Source organism: Sardina pilchardus, chromosome 7, assembly GCF_963854185.1.
Source record: "Sardina pilchardus chromosome 7, fSarPil1.1, whole genome shotgun sequence".
Lineage (NCBI taxonomy): Eukaryota > Metazoa > Chordata > Actinopteri > Clupeiformes > Clupeidae > Sardina > Sardina pilchardus.
The window spans coordinates 20,680,555-20,705,149 of NC_085000.1; the positions used below are offsets into that span (position 1 = coordinate 20,680,555).

General features: G+C 42.8%; 2 protein-coding genes across 2 annotated transcripts; both read right to left on the reverse strand.

The window, feature by feature from the left end:
• Positions 1–3,523: 3,523 nt before the first annotated feature.
• On the reverse strand, positions 3,524–12,563 carry marchf9 (membrane-associated ring finger (C3HC4) 9). Its single transcript, XM_062541185.1, has 4 exons — positions 12,200–12,563; positions 7,577–7,732; positions 5,019–5,211; positions 3,524–4,762 (listed from the first exon to the last, which is right to left on the reverse strand). The coding sequence occupies exons 1-4, from the start codon at positions 12,536–12,538 to the stop codon at positions 4,422–4,424; spliced, it is 1,029 nt and encodes a 342-aa protein (XP_062397169.1). The 5' UTR covers positions 12,539–12,563; the 3' UTR covers positions 3,524–4,421.
• Positions 12,564–15,365: 2,802 nt separating this feature from the next.
• On the reverse strand, positions 15,366–23,611 carry tspan31 (tetraspanin 31). Its single transcript, XM_062541186.1, has 6 exons — positions 23,409–23,611; positions 21,694–21,861; positions 21,288–21,368; positions 20,265–20,405; positions 17,623–17,736; positions 15,366–17,354 (listed from the first exon to the last, which is right to left on the reverse strand). The coding sequence occupies exons 1-6, from the start codon at positions 23,469–23,471 to the stop codon at positions 17,280–17,282; spliced, it is 642 nt and encodes a 213-aa protein (XP_062397170.1). The 5' UTR covers positions 23,472–23,611; the 3' UTR covers positions 15,366–17,279.
• Positions 23,612–24,595: the final 984 nt, after the last annotated feature.

Here is a 24,595-nt window from a genome sequence, read left to right on the forward strand (position 1 = left end):
AAGTTAAGATATGGTTGGAATGATCTGATTGCGCTTATTCTGAGGTTCCTGTTGCCATCGACTATGTGTTGTGCTCTTGGCTCAGGTCAATATTACCGGTCTGGATGCATCTGACCTCCTGGATGCGACTGACCTCCTGGCCGAGAAGGTGGACCGGCAGGAGTTTATTGACCTCTTGAAGGGAATGCTGACCCTGGATGGTGGCAAGAGAATCACCCCTCTTCAGGCACTCAGCCACCCCTTTCTGGCATATCTGGGCCAGAGTGCTCAGTAAGTCCTGTGGCATCTTCTCATTTCCACTCCGTTTTTCACATTGATCAATCAGCATTTTTTTCAGAGTGCAGTATATTAACAGTTTAATTGTTTTCTTCACAATAACATCCTTGCATGCTTGTTTTGAACATTTTGGCTCTTTTGGCCTTTGACATTTTCACCTGCTCTCAAAATATGGACATTTGCAGTGCAACACTTTCTTTGAGCAAGCTTGATGCCTTGATGCCTCTGTATTTACCAGCTCTGTCTATGTCCATAACAGTGTGGACCACAGGGCCAACATAATCAGCCATGTGACTGTTCATGACTCCCAGGTTTCTGATTCATTCCCCAGCCATCCTCCAAGGTCCGAGCGTCTGCCTGTGTTCGCACAGACGACCCATCGCCTCTCCGCCTCTTCAGAGCAAGCCTCTGCCGTCCCAGTGGCCCTGAACAGGGGCACCCATCACGGCAGCATTCATCCAAACAGATGCAAGAAGAGAAAGATGGAGAGCCGAGCTAGGTACCTCAAACGACTCTTTTTTTTGTCCTTATCTGCTCCTCTTAGAGAGTTTGATGTTATGGCCCTTAAAAACAATATTGGAAATTACATTACCGCCTTACCGGTATTACCGCCAGTGCAAACAAGATATAGTGACAATCTTGCTGCCATGATGTCTCTGATCCTCTGGTGCCCTGTCTTTGTGCATAACAGTGTGGACCAGAGGGCAGACGACTTTGGCCACGTGAGAGTCGATGACACCCTGGACTCGTTCCCCAGCAATCCTGCAAGGTCAAACCGGCTGCCGGTGTTCGTAGAGATCACGTCTCGCAAGTCCTCTGCCATCTCAGAGCACCTGAACGTGGGCACCCATCACAGCAGGAGGTGCAAGAAGAGAAAAACGGAGAGCCGAGCTAGGTAACTCACACAACTAACTGTATGCCCTCATCTGCTCCTTAAAATTATTTGATTTTATGGCACATATGTAAAAATGAATGGGGCATGACTGCAGAAAGTATGATCAATGCAAACAACATTCAGTGACAATATTACTAACGTGATCTCTCCATTCCTCTGTGCGTAACAGAGTGGACCAGAGGGCAGACATCTTCAGCCACGTGACTGGTCTTGACCTCCAGGACACCAGCACCAGCAGTCCTCCAAGGTCTAGACGTCTGCCGGTGTTTGTCGAAATCACCTCTCGCCTCTCCAGCTCTTCAGACGAAGCCTCTGACATAGCAGGGGTGGCAGCAGCAGCGCAGCTCAGCAGCAGCGAGCTTCGCATGGGAACGGTGCCCAGTCGAACCCATCCCTTCAACCTGACTCAGGTACACATCTCACCTTCACCTGTTGTCTAGTGGTGTAGCACACATCAATGCAGCTCCTACTGTGGATTGTAAATGTTGATCATGCATTCACTAATGTCTGTGAATGGCACTTTTTGCTGTGTCCCCCAACAGTTTGAGCAGGCAACACCGTCCTCCCGTTCTGGAAGTGGTAGCAGCAGCGGCAGCTCACTCTCTCATCAGCTCTCACCTGTGACTTCGAGCGGTGCTGTCTCTGCATACCTGTCGTCTGCAGCGTATCGGGCCATCACACCTGCCTCTGTCACTCAGGCAGAGGACCAGCTCCATGCGCCTGTGACTTCGAGCGGTGCTGTCTCTGCATACCTGTCGTCTTCAGCGTATCGGGCCTACCTGTCCTCCATCACACTGGCCCCTGTCACTCAGGCAGAGGACCAGCTCCATGCGCCTGTGACTTCGAGCGGTGCTGTCTCTGCATACCTGTCGTCTTCAGCGTATCGGGCCTACCTGTCCTCCATCACACTGGGCCCTGTCACTCAGGCAGAGGACCAGCTCCATGCGCCTGCCTCCTTCCCCCAGCAGCAGCAGGTGCAGACGTGCAGGTGCTCCACTATGGTCCACGGCCTGGACCACCTGAACTCCAACCAGCAGCTCCTCTGCCTGTAATGACAACAGCAGCGCTCGGCTTGAGTCTTGGCTGAAGTCAAATATTACAGCAATACATACTGTATGCTGCTTCATTCTACTGGGAATTTCCCATTTCCACTGGAATTTCATCTTAAATCTTAAATATAAATTGATGAACATCATTGGTTTTCTTGGTTGATTTTTCGCCAGTGTTTGATTTTTAAGTGTTTTTATTGAGATTATATTAGTCTTCTCCTAAGGTTTGAAATTATAACTCTAAGTGTGTGACTTTGGCCCGTGTGTACGTGGCTGCAAATTTACTTTTAAATTATGTATTTTCCTGCGTAAGGCATTTCAACATATGGATGTATGTTGGTTACAAGTGGTTGGTTAAAATGTCAATCCATTCGTAATGATGCACTTCTGGATGTGAACTTTAGGCTAACTTCCACAGTCACTTGCCACTTTATACTTACCTATGTAGAGACGAGACATGTAGGAGCGAATGTATCATGTATGTACTTTGTCTTGTGTCTATGTCTGCGTCTCAGGCTTCCTGTTTTTGTGTGGTGTTGTCTTGTCTGTTGTGGAGCATACCGAAGCAAATTCCTAACAACTTCTGTTGTATGGCAATTAAAGTATTGAATTTTTAATCTTCACATGCACATGATTCATTTGCACACAAATATCTGCCGTCTGAGACATCTTTGATATGAAGATCCCTGTAACTATCGTTCTAATATGCTTCTATCACAGGTCAAGAAGTGTAGTCAAGGTTACATAACTTTACGACATTGTACGCCAACGTTTGTTGGAACTTTTGTATTGGGAACCACTTGTGTAGCTTACCGATGCACCAGACTACATAAGCTGCACGACTATATGTTCAAACTATCATTTTGGGAAACAGTTGTGTGTGTCGTACTTACATAGTTCCAAAGATGTTGCTAACGTAGTTGGTAACTTTACTTTTGGGAAACGTACGTCAGGATATCTTGAAAAGCACTGCAGTGTTCAAATGCTATGCAATGGCAAATGCATTTCTGTTGGTTTTGCTTCGAAAAAAATAAACAAATAATAAGCTACTATGTACTGTTTCATTTCAGTACACATTTTTATCCCCCTCCATGAGCCACTGCAGCAGGTGTCTTAAAATGTATAGAGCATATAGTATCAATTCATTTGGACATCTTAAAATATCAGGCAGTCACAGCGTTGCATCTTGACTTTATACTGCACCTTGTGCAATATGATAAGGTTTTGACAATGTCTTTGCTATGTAGAATGTATTTCACAAACACAGGATGTATAATAGTATTTATTCAAACGAGCACCATTCTGAGAACAGACCTGCCATGATAATGAGTGAAAGAGGTGTAATACTATACCCTCATGCAAAGTTCACTGTAAAATGTACAGACATCTTTATTGCAGAGAACAAAGCTAAAATCTTTTTGAAGTTCAATGAAATCCATATAACTTTTTTTTATTGCACCCTATATCCATGTGTGCATTTAAATACTTGTAGTTGGTTTGAACCTCAGGACTCCCTGTAAGTCGTGCACATGTGACTATGTTCATTTGTGAGTGGTTGCCTTTGCTTTGTTGAAAGCAGTAAACATTGTTCAGATCCCAAGGTCTGATTCTGTCAGAGAAGATGCTGCATGGCATGTAAGGTGTCCACGTTCTGGAGATCATTTCCTTATAAAACCAAAGGTAGTAAAAACGGTTTCTTAAAAAATCAACCACAGAGGAAAATAAAACAGAATGCAGCGGTGTCCTGAATTGTGACAGGAAGATCTTTGTTCTGGGCAAAGATTGGTTATGAAACATGTCATAATCTTTAATGCACTTCAGCATTTTATTCCAGTATTGTCTTTCCGTTTGTAAGAAATGTGCCTTTCTTTCTTTTTTTTTTTTTTTTTGCTCATGAATCAGAACACTGGTGTGTCTTTTGGCTGTGTCTGCATGTGTGTATGAAGTGGTTTTGTATGCTGCATGTTCATCTGTTTATGTGTGTGTGTGTGTGTGTGTGTGTGTGTGTGTGTGTGTGTGTGTGTGTGTGTGTGTACATGTCACTGGTCTCCATTGTTGCTCCAAGCAAGTTCCAGCACAGTTTCACTAAGCCGCAGACACTGCAGTGCCAACAGGCGAGTCTGAAGGGCATTATGGGGGTTCCTGAGCCCTGTGCTTCATGTCAAGCCTTTTGCCTCCTCACCCCGGTCCCCCACTCTGGCTCACACAGTGGTGACCCTCATCACCACCTCCCTGTTGGTGGTGGCCCTGAGGCGCGGGTCGCTGGGCCGCAGCTGGCTGAGGATGTGCAAGATGGTGTAGCCACAGTGGTGGTTGAGGATAGTCCTTAGCCTCCGGCCGCGCCGCCGGCCCCGGCCCCTGCCCACGCTGCTCAGGCCGTGGGTGCTGTTGCGGCTTCCTCGTCCCCCTGCCTTGCTGCTGGAGCTCAGCGGGTCCCCCAGATCCTTCGACTTCTCATAGTTCAACACTTTCCACTGCTGGTTCACTGCCTGCCAGCGCTTGAATATTCGGTACACTGAGGAGCCTTCATGGATTATGAGGCCTGAGCAGGGATGGGAGTTGGAGAGGGAGACAGATGAGATGGAGTTATAGTCTTACTATATTCAAACAAATAGTTAAAACTAGACAATATAACTAGAGATAATAATGTTGTGGTCAGATAGTATTAACCATAACAATTATATACAATATGAGCAGTACAATAAAATCCATTTAATTTACAATGCACAATACCCAAATATAACAAAACAATCAGCTGAAGTCCTAAAATTGTTCAAAAGAAAAGCATATTCTCTCACCTATGCACACAATGTCCATGAATCCATACATGCCGTAGCAAATCTGAAAGAGAAGGTCCTGTCGCTGCCACTTGGCTGAGGGGCTGAGTGAAGACCACACGAGCCAGGAGATGCTGGCAATCAGGAACAGTGAGCCCAGGATGATGGCTGCAATCTGGACCTTTTCAATCACTGTGAGGGAAATGGCCTGCCACTGCGGAGAGGGAAAAGGTGAGAAGGAAACTAGTAAGAGACAGGTAGAAAAAACAGGTGCATTTAAGAAAATTAGAATGTCAATACTTCAAGACTGTTTTTGTTTTAATCTTGATCATTCCAATCTCCTCTAATCAGCTAATTATATTAAATCACCAGACGCTCATCAGCAGTATCTCAACACGAGGGCAATAGATGGACAGGTCATGTTGAGGAGATCAGCAGTAGAGAGTGTATAGAGCTGAGGGCCGAGGATGCCGCATTGTTGGAGCAACTTAAAGGGCTCTATCTTGGTAATCAGAAATGCATGGTGAAAAGCTTAAATATATTTAAGGGTTTGTCCAGTTATGGTTTTGTTATCAAACGTTGGTTATCAAACGTTCTTGATCAGTGGCGTAATGATTTTTAGAGAGTGTAAGATAGCAATTTTTGGATCATGCACCAGACTACACCTTCTGCCACACCCCTGGTCGCAAGGCTTAATAAAAGTGGAGGGCATGGCGTAAAATCCGCCACTGTCTGGGTGTAAGAAAACACAAGTATATTTTTTCTTTTCTTTCTTTTATTCAGAGGACAGTAGAGAGAGGCAGGAAGCAAGTGGGGGACAGAGATGGGGCGGGATCGGGAAATGACCGCAGGTCGTACTCAAACCTGGGTCCCCGTGGGCACTCAGATTCGTTTATGGCACGAGCGCTATAGCCTGTTGCGCCACAGCGCCTCCCACTCTTGTACATTCATAATGTACAGGGAGTCTGGTCACTTTCCATTGCCAAGCGTCAACTTCCTTGAATGCGGATACTCTATTGATGTTTAAAACTATTGGATCTGCCCAGAGCCACTCAGATCTGCCATAACCTATCACTAACGTTCAAACGTTAAATCAAACTAGCGCACAACCTCAACGTCATTGTTCTCAGCTACTCCCTCTGTTCACTGATTGGACCGACCTGCACATTTTTGTCTTGAGAAAACCCGTGAATATACTGCAGACCCAGACTACATAGTGAAGGGAAATGAAAACTGAGTGGAAGTACGTAGGAAGGCGGAGCCGGGCTAATAGAGCCCATGACATTCGACCAACATCATGGGTCAGTGAAGGCGGAAGCTGCATATTCTGGCTGATTGTAAATCTAGCCTGCCCAGGGCTAGCCTGGGTGTTCCCATCCAGCCTTGCGCGGTGATTTCATTCACGCTGCTAAGGCAGTCTGGAAACTATCGCCCTACTTTTTGCCTGAGATAGGGGACCAATCACAGAACAAGGGGGAAAGCAAGACGATGATGAGCTATGCACAGACGCATTTGATAGACATCCATGGTGCCCAATGAACGGATCTGGGCATTTTTTCAAATACGAGAAAATGAACGTCTGATAGCCAGACCATGTCTCATTTGAGAAGTGGTAGGCGCTAGCCAGGCTAGCCCAGGGCCACTGTTGGAAGAGAAATTCAATGCAAGCAGACAGAGGCAGGTTTAAAGACTGAAAACATGGTAAGACATTTATTGAATCTACGAGCTCGGAGACCCAGCACAGCGAGCTCACCGCTTAGGGCGATGGCAAACTGAGCCTCCCGCGCTGCGTGTTCTCTCTGAATTTAAGGCGTCGCCCCCTCTTGATTGTGTCAAAAGGAAAGGCCTCATCATCAAATGATCAAAAGGTCATAAGGGTAGTTGGTTGATAAGGTTTTGGTGTGATCAAAGGCTGGTAGTCATGACTAAAGCAAATGATTAAATATTTCTACTACATCACGATGGAGATATAATCATTTTTTTTTAAATCACTGGGGTGTTTCTTTGAGGTTAACTACAATTCTCTTTGTGTGAGAGGGGCAGAAAAGAGGCTGGTGAAAAGCCAAAGCCACCGGCTATGGCTGATGCGCTCACAGACTACCTGGGGTCATGATAGAACCTGAACTGACTCTTAAGATATGTGAAATCTTCTTCCTGGATCATGCATGAAAGGGGACCTTTAGATCGTGGGTACAACATGCGGCTTGGGTTGTGACTGCCACCAGCCAGTTGTTTACGGTTGAATTCTGCTCTCTGTTGTGTTATATTGATTAGCCCAGGTTGTTGATTGGCTGCAGACAGCACATACTGCCCTGTGAAGGAGTGCCTTCACAGATCCCAGGTACAGTCTGCAACATGTATTGCAGTTGTCTCAATCCAACTGCACATTGCTGTTGTGTAATATTAGCCTTAATTCTTGATCAGACATTGTGGGAAGTCCCCAGCCAATAGTACGAGTACAAGAAATATAACATATTTACCTGTGCATAACTGGCACAGAAATGCATAATCTTTGTGGCTGGTCAGGCTATAATCTTTGCTCAACGGAACAGAAAAGTGACCTTATATCTGAAGCTTACCTGTAGTGGGTTTTTGGTGCTGATGGCCAGCACATGATACTTGAAATAGCAGAGCTCACAGCTCCAAGATCCCCGCTCGCTAATCCAGCGAATCAGACAGGGCTGGTGAGTGTTGCGAACAGATCCAGCACAGCGGCATGGGCTCAGCAGCTCCCCCTGCGGGAGGGACAAAGGACAGCATTTTAGCAGCAGGAAGTGTGTTTACCTGTGAATAGCTTGTTGTTAGCCTGATCACACAAACATCTTGAGACAAAGACTGCTCCTAAACATTCTGGTGGTGATTGCTGTCATACAGAAACTGTGAAAAACTGACAAATATATGTATATAAATAATTTTAAGTTCAAGACATGAAAATGGCAATGGAAGGACAGGATACAGATGTCAAAGTTAAATAGCTTACCCAGACAGACTCTTAAATTACTAACTTTGTGACAAGTGGGATAAGTATATATTTGTGTATGGCAGGAAAGAAGGTAAATTGTTACTATTTTCTTTATTCCACATTTGGAGAAGAGTGGATGATATTTTAGAGGAGACTGACATCAATTTGTCCTACTTTATCCATAGGGATATATGGTCAATAGTACACTTTCATGTTGTGTTACTTACTATTCATCAGTTCATTCATATTCATTTCATTCAGATCATTCATATCATTCAGTCAAATTCCAACACTATTTTTCCAGGCACATAAATTATATTTGTCTCTGCAAGACTAGGCTGAGGCTATTTTTTGACATATAACATTTTAGATAAAGAAGTGTGTTAGGTTTGCTTAAAGAATGTAGGGCAGTGAATTGTGTGCTGTGTTTTTTATTTTAAGATAACTGAGGGGAAAACTGATGCTAGAACCCAGAGAGACATGCAGCAGACGAAAATACGAATGTGCTCGTCAGAGTAACATTAGTCATATCTACTGAGTCAATAGAAGCCTTGTCAGAATTGGTGAATGGGTAACTGGGCACAGCTTGTTAGCTCCTCAATGGCGCACATCACATTATGTGGCCAGTGCCTGCTGGCAGAAGAGGAATGAGGAGGAGGGGAGGGAAGGTGAATGAGAGGTGAGCTTCCTCCGTCATTAGAGTTTCACCCAGACCGCCGGTCGATCGGGGTCCACTCTTGACACCTGGAGCAAGACTTCACAGTCTGCTGCTCACCGTCATGGCCCCAGGAGGCCCAGACCCGAGCCCATCTTGACATTCAGTCCCAGACACTCAAACCGGCCAGATTATCAAGCAAACAAAGCAACAGCCTCATCCACCATGCTTTTATCCTGCCCTGGCTGGATGCCTTTGATTAAGGTTCTCTGTACATTAAATGTCCCATGACACCATAGCTAAGGCCTGAAGCCCCCTCTGCACATGATGCATTATCCATGATGCATTGAGGGTCCACTCTGGCCCTATAGGAGCAGATGTGAGTATTGAGCGCTGAGAGAGACATCTAATCACAATAAAAGAAACATTAGTTTCTTCATTGATTCTGTTCTTGGATAATCCTGTAATCATAAAAGAGTCTGCTGACTCTCAAAGAAAAAAAAACTCCTAGAGCAGGACTGTATAATATGAGCCTTAATAATGTATGAGCCAGTAGGGTTTTCTATTTAGAAGACCGTAGACATATTTATCGCCCCGATGCGCCCCAGCACATGCTAACTACAGCCAAAACAATACTGAACACACATTTCAGAGTGTATGCTATCATGGAAAGACTTGAAAATGGGAGAATGAAGTTCCTGTAATTTACTTGTAAGATCATGTTACCTAACAGCATTTTATAGCAGTGTATGTACGTCACGGAATTTGTTCTGACCCTCTCTTTTGTTCATTTCCGAAAAGATCCACAAACTAATTCAGCAAAATATCTAGCATTCCACTTAAAAAACAGAATGCATTATCACAATCTTTTGTCAATAGTACAAACCAAAGCCATCGATATCTCAGCGATATCTGAGATATCGATGGCTTTGGTACAACAAAATGAACTAACACTGACAACAACTTTTATACTCTCTCCTCACCTTATTCACATCCCAGCTTCTATGCACCTATGTCATTCTCAGCATCTTTACCTCCATCTAGGCTGGGTGAACCCTGCCTGAACTTCCGGGGAATTTGAATTTCGCCCGGCAGCTCAGGCTGGAAACCAGCAGATCTATCTCCTCTGTTTACTGCCAGAACCTTTGGCTCCAATCAGAAACGGCCATACTCTAGTCCCGGCACGCTATTGGCCGTTGACGTGACGATAACGAAACTTAAGTGACACGAAATGCAGTAGAAACAAAGCGCAGCCTCCCCAGACTAATGTTCAATCTTAAAAGATTGAGCTGAATATGGTGAAAACCAGACTACCTCCCTCCCTCTCTCTCATTCTCAGATAAACTGTGAAAAGGTCAGACAGACGCATCTTAATCCTGAGTTTATTGACACTATATGACATTTAAAAAGCTTTTAAACAAATATATATTACTATCTTATGTCATATTAGGAACGCTCACTCTTACAACAACACAGTAAAGATAGTTTTTACTTAATCATTGCATTCTCTCCACTGTCTAAACATCCTTAGGTGTTGTAGTATATTTATATAACACATTTCCACTCTCCCAGTACTCCCTTTGACACACATGCTATCACACACCTGTGGCAACTACACAACTATTCCTGCTATGACCAGACTGACTAGGGACACTATTGGCACAACCCCAGAAGGAGCTGAACCTGATCGGAGAGCCTTCTAGCTGCCAGACGACTGCTCCACCTCCTACACCACAAGCATCTCCAGGTAATGGTACAGTGCCTGCAGTGCTTACATGAGCATGCAAACTGTGTATACTTAAAACAGCACTAAAGAAGATTTGCTTCCCCTACAGTTGAGAAGCGCAATAATAAAACAAACTAAATATGCATCTTCTGCTACGGAATATAAACATAACTCTGACTAGATGCACCGACAGCAGTCTGTAGGAAGAGATCTCCGAATGTGTTTTTCTACCCAAAACAGCAACTTAAATAAGATAATAAATAAGACCTTATTTTAGGTAAACAACAACAACAAAAAAAGGCCCTCCGCCTCCCACTTATGTGTGATACTTTCCCTTTAGATGAGTGAATTCAGGGAGAATGAACCAAAATGTTTTTTGGTGGCATTGTTTGGATAAAAGAAGGAGAGTGACAAATACATTTAGAGAAATGAAAATGTAGTCAGGTAGAGGTGGTGTTACTCTCTAGCAGCAAAGGTGTCTGATGGAATCAGTGACGGATCTGTCCTGAAACTTGGCAGATATGACAGGCTGCTAATCATGATTAATATTTCATAGCTCCCCCAGTATGGGGTAATTATGCGTGTAAAGGTAATTGGGCACACTGCAGAGACATTGTTCATTGCTTGTGGTGACCTGTTGGGAGGTTTCAATACTCAATTCCGTTCATGAATAACTACACTCGACAGAAAGTGTGAGACAGACACAGAGACATGTTGTATGGCACCACCAAAAGTCTCTCGTGTGGCTTCAGTCTGCCACTCCGAATTTACAGAGGCCCTGCCATATAATTCCTGTCAACACACAGATGATCGAGTCATCTACGGGCACGTCACTGAGGAAGGTGCGATGGCTCAAATGCCGATCTGTGTTGTGACTGCAATCACAGCTCCGCTAATTAAGCTCCAGTGCGTGCTGTGCAGGCAGGGCCAGCAGGGCCAGCTTTTCAGAGCATCTGGTGCCTGGCGAAGAACCAGAGCTTCACTCATTGTTCTAACAATGGCCAGCATGAGGGAATGTGTGTGTGATGATGATAGCTCGCAAGCCTGAAACTGACTGACATACAGTACTTCCTCCTCCTGCTAAACATATTACACACGGCAATCAAACTGAAATCGATTGAGGCTCTGAATAATGGGCACAGGCCATCTGTGGTGAGGTTGGTTTGGCATGCTTCTGCAGGATTTCAATCTTGTCTTAGAAGTAGGCTACTGCTTGGTGTATATAACAAACACTTATTTCAATAGTCTGAGATTAAATAGGGAAGTCAATGTGTGTAGTCTACTAATCAAATCATTAACATACTGTCATTATCACATGTATGTCCTTATGGCTATTATAATTCAGTTACACATTTCAAACTGTTTATGGTGTCCTCAACAGGGAACGAGACAGCAATGTAAGACAATAAAGAGAAGCATACTTCTCTTCTCTTCTACTTCTGATGGTTTACAAACACAGTATCTAGTATTATACAAACACTGACACTATCAGGTGCTTCAACCATACAAAGCAGCATATGTATCACAAATGGCCCATATTGCATCATATTACATCTCAATGTATTTCAATGAGGTTGGTGAAGGTTGTGTGGCCAAGATGTCATAATAATAACAGGAGGGTTAGTGTAAACTGTAGACACAGCTGTAGACACTGTGTACAGCCATTAGGCCCAACACCAACATAAAAGTGCAGAATGTTTTAACAATCCAATTTATCTGAAGCACAGCATGCATACTATTGATAAGTATGAATGAATCTGAAATAATTGAAAAACAACCGAATCTAAGGAGGGAAGCAATGATGAAGCACAGTTGGACCAATGAGGTGTGGCGTGTGTGAAGCGCAACTGGGACAGTACCTGCTCAGGTCCTTGAAAACAGATTCGGCACTGGGGCGTTCGCATACCGCTCCCTGTGCTGCTCGTGAGGGACACCGCATCCAGGCCCGCCTGCAGCTTGGGGTCCTTTTCCTCAAACGCCAAGCTCCTGGGCCTTGGATCACTTCCGTAATACTCCTCTTCGTCATTACGAGAAGAGCAGTCGACAAAGGGTGGCCATCCGCAGCCGCCCATCCCGAGTCCCCGCATGGTCGATCGTCTATTTAGGTCTACGTCGGTATCAGAGTGTCTAGAACCGGATCGCATAAAACCCAGTACTTTCAGTTCATTGAAAAACATGCGGATCCGGTACTTGAACATCTTTGATTAAACCGTACGTTGTGGTGAAAATTAAGAGACTCGGCAGAATCTATTATTAATATTATTATTATTATTATTATTATTGAATGCAGGGTAAAGGCCTAGGTTGTGCAACCAGGTAGCCTAAATAACAGGGGAACACCCAATTTGACTGATTATTTATTTGGGGAGATACAGAAGACCAGATAGTCTTGGTTTATGTGATGGTATGTGTGTATCTAAGTCAATGCGGATGAGCGATTTCCCTCGGCGGGCCAACACTCCTTAAGCCGTCAATATCCAAGTATCATGGCCAAACCAATCACCACAAATCGCAAATAGCCTAGACATATACAAATCTTAATTGGACATCTCCTGCATCCGTTCTCCATGTTCGATACTTAAATAGCCCTCAAAGCATGGTCGTCACGGTAATCTCATCGTGCTATCCAAAGTAGAAGAATATGTGAAAACGGGCGAACGAGGAACTGAGCAACGAGGAGGCACAGGCAAATATAAAAGGACATTTACAATCCAGAACGAACAGCATCAACGCCACGTCCACAAAGTCATCTCTCGGCACGATTTCCGTGATCATAATCCAATACACAGTGGATAATTAGGGATAAACTTTCCCTTGAACGTAATGTGGTCCTTCTTGTTTTTTCTCTGGTAGCATTCCAGCTACCATCCCATCATGACGATTCTCTTATTTTTGTCTCCTGCATTTTTCTCTCGATCTGCTCGTGTACAATCTGCGACCACCCCCATCCACAACCCAGAGACCAGACTCAGAATCCATTGAGCTTGCATTTTAAAAACGACGGGTTGGCAGGAAATCGGACAACAGCAAAACATCTTCTCTCCGTTTGATGTCCATCGCGAGTTCCTTGTGTGCCCGGCCAACATTCATACGACGGACGGAAATGAAAGAGAAAAACAAAACGGATAGGACAGGCTGTGGAGGAAATATTGCTGCGAATGTTCCTGTCAAAGAATCATCATGACGACGACTACACATCCCAAGTCAGTTAAAGTGGTAACGCCACTGATGAATACATGATAGTAGCCTACTTATTTCTTCCCGTATGCTCTTTGAAATTGACGACTTTCGGATTGAATTGAGGAAACAAATATTTTAGAATTGCAAATCGCCATTGTCATGCACATGCACATCGTTATTTGTTCAGAGCCATGCACATTTTCTTGAGAGGACTCCATGTAAGATCTCGAGGGAAAAATTGACCGTTTTGGTGTTTATTGACAAGCGCCGCGCCGCCGCTGTCCGAGGTGCTGATCTCACCATGACGTAGGCTGACACGTGTACAATACACCCGCGAAACCTTTAAACACTCTGGGTGTGTGGGTTTTGCGCTTCTATGGTTTTGCCGCGGTATTGGAATTTTCAGAGAAAGAGAGGGTGTCATGAAGAAGTAGGCCTGTATCACTATATAAACCTAGTTAATATAGCCTTTCTGGCTGAAGTTTGTTATCGAGTAGCCTAACAGGCCTGTATAGCATAGGCTAGTAGGCCCAGGCTATTCTATCAGGCCAGAGGTCCTCAACCTATACGGCACATAAAATATCAAATCATAACGCGAAGGCACACCGACGCATGTTTACTGATTATAAACTAATGGCCTGTGGCACACACTTTACTATAGGCTATAGGGGTGTTAATTCTGATCATGCCCACATGACACTGACTGACTCACAAATTGTAGGCAGAGACGGTCTCTCTTTCTCACACACACACACACACACACACACACACACACACACACACACACACACACACACACACACACACAGGCTACACACATAACCTGCGCACACACAGCGCGAGAGAGAGAATCTCGATTTGTATAGCCTAGGCTTGCCCACAAATACAAACCCACTACGATCATTCCGTGCTGCCATCAATTCGTCTAGAATGAAAACGCAAACGGCAACCCCCTTCAGCACACATTTTTGGCTGGAGCTCATTTATTATTACAGCACATCCCCACTGCGCTCAGCGGCGGCGCAAAGTGGGTCGGTTGAACACATTAATTATTGAATTGTTCCAAAGTCGGAGCAGCAGCTTCACCTCTACCAAGAACAGGCGTCCAGAAACATTTTAAATTAAGGCTACCAATACAGTGGGGGCAACAGTTTCAAATTTGAATACAATCGCATCAGCTTTCTGAAAATGACCTCTTATTGGTAAGTTTGTGCTGATGGAAGAGAGATTAACCATGCAGCTTGACTGAAATAACATTTTGCATAGAATAGGCTAGACTACTGACAGAGTAAATGCTCATTTTTGAGACAGTTGAGGTCGTCAACCCTCATCATCGGTACACCATCCCGCCTACATTATGTCAACGTAGCCTGCGTTACTTCCGCCTGAAGTGGACAGGTGGCCTATCTGTATGGGGTCTAACCATAGACAGTAGGGTCTAACCAACACAGCTGCCATAATACTATGTATAGGACATATGGCCACCGTTTCCGCACAACTTCTGTCAGCAACCCCAAGGATGGCTCAGTTTCCAAATAGAAATAGAAAAAAAAAATACAAAAATAGTTGTGTTCACAGTCTAGCCTATGTGTAAGAGCGTGAACGCGCAGGAGGTGGTTTTGAGACCTATGCTGTTGTAATTTCTCACTCCGAGTGAGTGAATATCGTTTACCGTCCCGTCTCCACTGGTTCGAAGCTCTGGCCTCTTGTGGACACCAGAGGAATTACTGGACAGTGGAGGTCAATGTGTTATTTTCTTGTTTCAGAAGGTAGGCCTACTACCAGTAGCCTATCATTACATCACTTGAGTCCTTCATCATACACTAATGATAAAATCTACTCACATAACAGAAAACCCCATTTTAATCTCACTAGTTTTAATTGGAAAACATTTCGAAAATAGGTCAGAGAAGCAGTGCACATCAAGTTCATAGTTAGTACATCATCGGAAAATAGGATACACATGATAAATAGGGAAAAAAAACATTAATATGCCAAAACCATTCACTTTAACTTAACATGTCATTCAGATGTAGAACAGAGTACCTGCACTTTTCCATGAATTTATCTCAATACACTCATTGAAAATAATTTTCCTGAATGGATAAAAAACACTAAAATCAGACACTCAGGATTACTAACAGGTCATTCTACAAATATCATAACCTTTCATAATTGGCATTGTTACAAACAAAATTGCACACAATTCATCGCAGAGGTTTTAACACTTTGTTACAAAAAGAGGCAAACGGGAATAGCACAGTGTGACACAACGTAAAATTATTGGCAACATAAAGACAGACAACAACAAATATTAACATAATTAAGGGAAAAAGATTAAGCTCATCAGTACCTTTCAGTTGACTGAATATATAAAGCACTGATTAACTTTGAGATTATCCTGTCTGGATCCAGTCATGCAAAATCTAACACATTTCACACTGAAGGGATCATCCATCTCACCTTTTGACAACCCTATGCAAACTTGTTCCATGCCTCACTTCATTTCTGCCTATGTCAAATTAAGCCTTAGCCTGTAACGTAATGGATCAACAGCCCAACAGAAACACAGCCACTCAACTGAGCACCCCTGCTCAAGCATAATCCTAATTGATGATAATGCCACTGCATGGTTTCATCTGTGGTCAAAGGCAGCTCATGGGGAGTCCTTACTGAACAACTGCCAAGTCTCAATAAAACTCGGAACTTCATGACAGAACGCCATCCAAGGAACCTTATGTGCCTCACTCAATACAGACGAACACAAAGAACCCACACTACCCCTTTCCCTGAAATAATAACAAACAAATTACAGCTGCAGTCCGTTGGGAGGTTTTACAAAAAAAAATCCCACTGGAAAAACAACAAAAAGGCATGGCTCAGTTACAGAAGGTATTAAATATGTATACTTGAAAAATGAAAATTAGGAATGAAACATCCCAACATTTGGGGGAACTATCTAGACCAACACAATATGCATTTCAAGTCTATCGCAACTTCCATTCACTCGAAAACGGTCCTGCATAGCAACTTCCAACACTGTGACAACTAAAGAGTTGCTACAATTTACTAGCACTGCGATTATTTCCATCCATAAATATGGGTACATCTTGAGCAAATCAACTACTAGTTCTATCCATCTAGGCCAAAGGTGATTCACTGATACAAGTGTGATAAAACTAAGAACTTGCAACTATCTCAGGAGAATGCACATGGAACTGTCTAGAGTAGGTGACATAGACAAGCACACCAGATGTGAGGAGGGAAAAAAAGCTCTACATTGGTCTGAAAACATGCACATACTAAATATTCTTTGCATGGCAGATTTGTCTGTTTGCATACATGATCCAGTGGCATTCACTCAAGTCAAGGATGCTGCTCTTTAGGAGGATGTTACTCAAATGAGAGTAGAGCCCCCCCCCCCCCCCCCACCATCCTGTCATACATGAGACCTTACATGGTTCTGCGAGAGTGCATATTTAAGCCTTTAGCGCAGAATTAAAACAATAACAACCAAGTCAAACATAAAAACATTTCTACATTAGTGGCTGTTATAGGTGTGTGTGGTACAGCTTGGCACCCAAGTGTATCAGGGATTAAGATTACAGGTAGGTGCGTGGAGTCCAGTGTGTTAGGTGTCTTGAGTGCTTGCGTTCTTTTCCAACGCAGCCCGAGAGTGACCAGGGCCTGTGTCTATCCAGCACATTGAGGAGTAATTGCTTTCCTACACTATTGCATGGTGAGGGTGTGTGCGTAAGACTATAAGAAAGCACTGGGATTCGCTGCAGGGTCTTTCTGGTTCCTGTAGCGCATAGCCAGCCAAACACCCAAAATCTAGGAGGACAACAGAAACCAAACATTAGTAATTTCATTTTCATTAATGCATTATCCCAGAAGCTACAGTATGGGAAAGACATTTTTAGAAGCAACAACATTGCAGAGGGAGGTAAAGTGATCAACAATAAGAGACCGTTTCAGTCAAAGTTGCTTAGAGAAAAATTGCAATAAATATCAGCATGGTGTTAACCAGAATAAGTTCACATTTCACTGTGCATGTGTATGGAAAGTCAGCAGAGGGAAGGTGTTGTGCGTTTGTCCTGACCTCCGTGAAGCTGAAGAAGAGGCCGACACCTCCCAGGATGCGGAGTGCCTCAGAGGCATGCTGAAGCATCTTGTAACCGCACGTCACACATCCAGGAACACTGTTTTTACAAGGCTACACAGGAGAGAAAGGGGTTTTTAGAATGTAGAGTGACCAGTAGTGTTGCTTTCGTCAACGAAAATTATGACTAAATATAGTCGTCAACGAACTTTTTTCACGTGACTATAACGAGACGAGACGCAACGTAAATGCTGGCCATGTGACGATGACTATAATTAAATTTATAAGGCAATATCGTTGACGAATAAAAACGAGACTAAATGTGGTTTACAAAATAAAAACCATGCTAACATCTCTCTTCATTTTCGAAGACCAGAAGGACAGGAATGTTATAACATTATTTTGTGTCGTTTAGTCGTGTTATTATTTTGCAGTATTTCTGTTTCCTGCGTCTAACTTCAGGCGCGCATCAGGTTGCATGGTCTGATTATCATACCAGAGGACCAGCGTTTCTCGCATGGGCCTGTTGGTCATATCCGGTGCTTCTGTCACTCATCTGATCATTTGATCATGTAGCAAAGGAGCGGTAGATGTATAGCCTATCGTTATCGCTAATAGAAGCTAAGAAATATAGGCTACGTTCAGTCCGTTAGATTGGCAACTCTCTCAGTTCAACTTTGCACTAGGCTACTTATCTCACCTCCGCATGTAGATCTAATTCAGATGAAAATGTTAACAGGCAACTGCAGATTTCATTAGTGTGTAGCCTAAGCTTCTGTCTAGCTGATGCTGGCGCTGTCATAGCCTACAATAATAACATTATTCCACCGATCAGCAACGAAGGTCTAATCAAAGACACATTTTTAATGGAACCTTGGCTTAGTAGGCTATCTTTGTGTGGGAATTGCAAGAAAACTATTGAAAACAATTCCTTACCAACCACACAAGTGTGCGTGTGTCGTTTATTTAAACGGTAGAAAAACTGAATCAAAGACGGTGCTGTTCATCAACAAAATCAGCATGGAGTTAAAACGTAATTTAAAATCCCACGCATTTAAAGGGGCAGCGACCACTCAAGGCATAGGCCTGTAGCCTACCAAAACTGAGTGATGAACGTGAAATGCGTTTTATAGGCTACAAAACACTGCATTAAGATGACAACTGTGTGTAACCACGCTTAGGCTACCTAGTTAAAGGTGAAATAGCATCCACATTTACAGCATTCAATAACCTAAGGACAACTTGATCTTAAGTTAAATTGTTCTCAGAAAAGGAACAGCAGGTCTACAGAATATTCCAAATAGTCCTTTCATGGTGGCAGGAGGAGACCAAACTGTGTGTAACATACCTGATTCCACTGTCAATGTTCAGTGCCTATGTAACCTGTAATATTTGTAATTTTTTAATCCATGAAAATTAACCAAAATGTATCATTTCCTATTAAAGGGGTAGTTCAGAATTTTGGACATAGGACCTCATTTCCAGGTTAGCCAGTGTGATATTTATCAGTGGAGACCGTTATCTGCACATTTCATCCAGTCCTATAGTTTCAGAGTTCGCTGGTGCTATAGTGCCTGCCACTAAAAACAGTCTTACCCAGTCTATGGAGGAACAACCCCTTAAAATATTAATTAATTAATATATCATTAATATTGCATTAATAAAAATATGCTAAAATCCAATTTTCATTGACTAAAACAAGACTAAAAGTCATTAGTTTTCGTCAACTAAAACTAGACGAAAATAAGACTAAAATGCTCATACTTTTAGTCGACTAAAACTTGACTAGACTAAAAGGGTATGAACGTGACTAAAACTGATAAAAATTAAAATGACAGCTTGACACAAAGACTAGACTAAAACTAAAACCAAAACAGGCCGCCAAAAACAACACTAGTGACCAGGGAGGTCAGGATTTGGAGGGAGAGAGCCAGTTGGTATCCCAGCCGGTGCGACATTAGTCTGGCTATCACCATACTAAGCTCGATCTTTTAAGATTGAACATTAGTATGGGGAGGCTGCGCTTTGTTTCTACTGCACAAGAGGCGTGATCAATGGGCATTGTTCAAATGACTTGGATAGTCCTTCAACCAATCAGACCAACGATCCGGTGGGTCTTTTGGATAAGCTAGTTTCTGATTGGAGCCAAAGGTTCTGGCAGGGAACAGAGGAGATAAATATGCAGGTTTCCAGCCTGAGCTGCCGGGCGAAATCCAAACTCGCTGGAAGTTCAGGCAGGGTTCACCTAGCCTTGTGCGACATAGCATCTGTTTTAAAAAACAAGCTATTTAGGTGCCATATTTTCAATGGCAATAATTTATGCCATCTATGAGGACTGAATTTATGAAACATAAATTGTATGGTCCATGCGGATTGGCTGTTCCTCCCAGCAGGAAACTGCCAGCTCAACCACCAATCTGCGGCAACGACATACCATTGTCTCCATCTGTAATGTCACACCTAATTGGCTAACTACAGTACATGGTGCCGGGAATGATGCAATTTTGAAAACTCTCTCCAGTTCAATAATACCTTCACAAGAGTGACCCACTTCAAAAGCATACAATGAACGAACAACATCTGTCCATAACACATAACAGACTAAACGGTTTCCAAACCATTGAGGGCCTTATAATGCTTACCGCAGAACATCTTGCAAAATCTGTTGTGAACTGCGGTTGATTTTGAGTGTTGTTGAGCAGTCCACAGCAGTCCAGCTTGTTCTCTAGATCCCCTTTGATTGTGTCGCTCATCATTCCCCAGGTGGAGTTCAGGAGCTTGCCCTGGAACAGTTTACAAACTCAGGATTCTCAAGACAGGAGCACAGACAAATGGATGACAACAAAGAGAACTGTGCAACTTATATTCTTCAAAGTTAAAATGTTACACTCTTTGGTTGGGGGTTATTCCACCAAATAAACTAAAGGCAAACTCTGGATTATCAATTGTGAATTTTGATAAGTGAAAGTTCTATTCCATTATTGTGGCTAAAGGGAATCCCAGGTAAAAACCTTTCCTGTCATTTAATTACAAATGTAAGGAGTTACTGAATACTACAGTGACTTTGTCTGGAATTGTGGTCTACTGTCAGACTGACAATAGACCAATTCCCACAATTGAGAATTGTGATGGAGGGGCTGATATTGTTATGATATTTTCATCCAAAAGGCCTTGGGAACCTTATTAAGGTGCTTGGTATCATGAACTCCCAAGAAAAAATCTGTCAATATCTGCCAAGACACTAAAAGTGGTTCATGATTGGATCATACACATGGTCAATCAATTAAAGCAAATATCCAGATGGTTTACTGAAGGCAAAATTTCAGCTTTTGCCATTGCCATCTCAGTCACCTGTTCTAAATCTATATTTTAATGGCTGTTTATTAGTTAACTAATAATTATGGAGGTCACTCCTGGTTCTTTTGTGCAGGGGAAATATTGTACCCATGTCAATGTTAATTTACCATGACTTGTAATGTCAGGGTGAACATTAAGCTTTCATTCGGAAGTATCTAAATGCCTCCAGAAGATGCCTTGTTCAAACCTACTTTATGCAATAAGTCTGTAACTGAACCCTTATAAATGATGCTCACTTTTAATATGAAATCAAACATGAAATCATGTAGCACCAACAAGTAATTGTGGTGTACATTCCAGCATCTCACCTGCTGCCCTTGATTCATAGCCAAGCAGGAACAGGACACTCCGAACTGGAACAGGAAGACGATGAACAGAATAACCATGTACTGCACAAGAGTCAGTTAAGGGAGAGAAACCAATCTGCCACACTGATTGCCCTATTCTTTTTGGACAAAACTTAAAGGAAAAGGAAGTCACCAGCCATTAGGCCTATATGGGAATAAAAACATCAATCACAGCAGCAGCATGCCAGAGCCTTCACTATGGAGACAAAAATAGAGTCAAGACAATATTTACATCCTAAATACTTTGCACCTGAATATTTGATAGAGAATAAAGAAGACTTCATCCAACAAAAAAAATGGCCTGTCCCTGTCCTTATCTAATATATTGTGGACTAACTGACCTATTCATTATGATTGAAAAGGATACAAAGAATAGCATGACTTGGTGGTGGTGGATGGCACCGATAAGGCCCACGATAGCGATGAGCAGAAGGAAGACGCCAACAGCAATAACGCCTCCGATGATGTGGATGCTGGAAACTATGCCAAAGCCCTTTCCCCATGCTGCCACTGCTATCAGCAGCAGTCCCACCAGCTAAGGTAGAGAGAGAAAAACATGCATGATTATTCAACACAACTGAAACAACATGGCCTGGTAAGATCAGACCTTTTGTGTCTGCCAGCTATGCCAGCTGTCTGGATGCACATGGGTGCCATTACATACAGTGAATAATGAGAATATATTTAATGATCAGGCCTTTTGTTCCATTAAGAAACTCCAGGCCCCACGTTCAGCCATAATAATTAAAGGTGCTCTGAGCATGTTGGGTAACGTCACTTCGGTTGACGTTCAAACCAAGCTGAAACCTTGATACTAGCTCGCTATTCCCTACACATCCCTCCCGTGCAATTGAAATTCTCCAAAATGCGCATCTCGTCAGGTGAGTGGCTGGAACCGTCTGATATGTTTTTATTGTCGTATTTTGGAGCCTGGGCTGTCCACACATACCGAGTTTGTTTACAGTGTATTCAGAGCGCAGGTAGCTAGCGGATGGTGAGGGGATGTTTGCTTGCGGGTAACATCGCCTAGACTAGAGCCACCTTTATTACGGTATTGAATGGGATAAAATCACTTCATCCACATCTCGATCAATTTACTTCACTACTACTTATAACTACTCTCAGCGCTATTTCCTCAAAAGCAAAATACAGAAGTAAGTGCAAGCCTATAAATGTCACTCTGTCATGTAAATAAAAAGAGGATTCTCGATCATTTCACAAATCAAGTCCAAACCTCATCGGTACTTGGTCGGGTTAAACCGAGTCAGATACATTGAGATGAGTTAGGAGTCAAACTGCAACCTTTTCAACTTTTTGTGTTCGCCAAGAAGCCAACTGATAAGTTATAAACTGACTAGCACCTCCTGGGTCCTGCTGAAGTATCTTGGTCGTAGTTCTTTCCTCACAAAGCTAGACTGAAGCTTGTTGGACAGAGACGGCTGCTACACTCAAATGTGTCATCCTTGCAACAGAACAATGCTCACTGTGTCTCTCCAAGTCATAACAGCAATTTGACCTAACGGGATGGTATGCAGCAGGATGGTATTTCAATTAACGGGTTTCGGCATGAATATGGTCCTGTTCAACACTAAGTTCGCTAACTTAAATATATCTTCACGAGTAACTTTACAGCGCAAGATTGGGTATAGACCAAGGAGATTTAACTGGGTTACACATTTATGCAATTTGACAAGATACAGCTATTATTTTAACTGACCACACCAACAAGACCTAACCACCATTTGCTAGCCAACTTTAGTCAATAGCTGTTCATAATTTACCGTTATTAGCGTTTGCTAGCTAGCTAGCCACAAAACTAGCCAACTGAGATGGCTTCTTACATAATCATATGGCAGAAACCTCTTACTATTATTCATACGTAATTATATAATTTGCTCCAATGACTATCAGCCATATCAAAAAGACGTTTTAGTTTATGCAGATAACGTTGGAAGAGACTCGAACAAATGGTTAGCTAGGTTCCTGTCTATTAAATTAGGCTAGCTAACGTTAACAGCTGGATAGCAGGGTAACATCACAGTCCTTACAGACGTCTAGACTGTCTGGTAAAATTAAACTTACCATATAGACAACATTAAGCGAGCACAAGGCATTTTTTGAGCAAGTGAATCCTCCACAGACCATCCTTGACAGCGGACCTTTGAAAATCCCCACTTATTGTACAGTATATGTGGAAAAAAAAACCTTTCCTGGGAAAAGACTGGATACAATTCCTAGCATCTAGTACCTAACGTCACTAGCAAGCTCATGAGGCTCGGGCGTAAAGAGGGCGTGGCTATGCGTCACATACTGAAACGGTATGACTCACGACCTTTGTGTTCATCGCGTGGCACAATCCGATGCCCCTTTACCTTGGACTGTATTTTAAGTAAACAAACACTATGCTGAGATAGCCATAGCCTAATCATAAATCATGCATACTGTTATCATGATGTTCAAAATGCAGCGAAGCGGTCCGTGTATGATTCCTTTGCTATTCAACTGAGAATCCAAAATATTTTTTATTTAGGCCTAGTATTATAGTAAAAAACAACACAATAAGATCAAATGACAACATCATCAGATAGGCTACACAACATACAGGGGTACAGCCACCACAGTCACAATAGGCCTAGACAGGCTGGTAGGCAGAGAGAGAGAGAGAAAATCTTGAGGTCACACACCACTCATAGAACCAGAGTTCATGGCTGTATTTTTTGATCAGCCATTTTCATTTTGATGTCATTTCTAAATTCAGTCATTAAACCAAATAATGGTTTTAGAGCCACTACATTTGCTCCTATGGATATGGTATTTAGCATATACAAATAAAATATTTATAATGAAGTGTTTACCTTCATATTCGGCTTCAAAGTCCAACATAAGAAACTGCTTTTCATTCTTCAAAACTTTTACAATGTCAAAATGCAGCAACAGCATATTACATGCAATGATGGGTCCTCTCAAGCTCCACAATGCATCAGATCTAATTTCAACGCTATACTCCAATCAATTGCGAATGTATCATGAGTGTGTGAGAGGGAAAGAGAGAGAGAGAGGCAGGTCCTAGCTGCCTTGTCATTGTTGATAATTGATATCTCCTTTTTGACATAAGAAACGTATATTTAGGGCAGACTTTGATGTTTTTAAAGTAAATCATGAAGGCAGCAACTACAAGGCTATAGGAGATTTTGGGGTTATCCGGTTCCCACTACTGACCATTTATAAACTGCAAGCACGGCGGTATCTCATAGAGGACACCGCGAGGT

Excerpts from the sequence above, each read along its gene's own strand:
- tspan31 (XM_062541186.1), bottom strand. The coding sequence starts at position 23,471 with ATGGTCTGTGGAGGATTCACTTGCTCAAAAAATGCCTTGTGCTCGCTT. Across the intron at positions 21,862-23,408 it reads CGCTTAATGTTGTCTATATG|CTGGTGGGACTGCTGCTGAT; the intron begins GTAAGTTTAATT and ends TCTCTACCTTAG. Across the intron at positions 21,369-21,693 it reads ACCAAGTCATGCTATTCTTT|TACATGGTTATTCTGTTCAT; the intron begins GTATCCTTTTCA and ends ACTCTTGTGCAG.
- marchf9 (XM_062541185.1), bottom strand. The coding sequence starts at position 12,538 with ATGTTCAAGTACCGGATCCGCATGTTTTTCAATGAACTGAAAGTACTG. Across the intron at positions 7,733-12,199 it reads GTTTTCAAGGACCTGAGCAG|GGGGAGCTGCTGAGCCCATG; the intron begins GTACTGTCCCAG and ends TCCCTCCCGCAG. Across the intron at positions 4,763-5,018 it reads CATGGACATTGTGTGCATAG|GCCTCATAATCCATGAAGGC; the intron begins GTGAGAGAATAT and ends ATCCCTGCTCAG.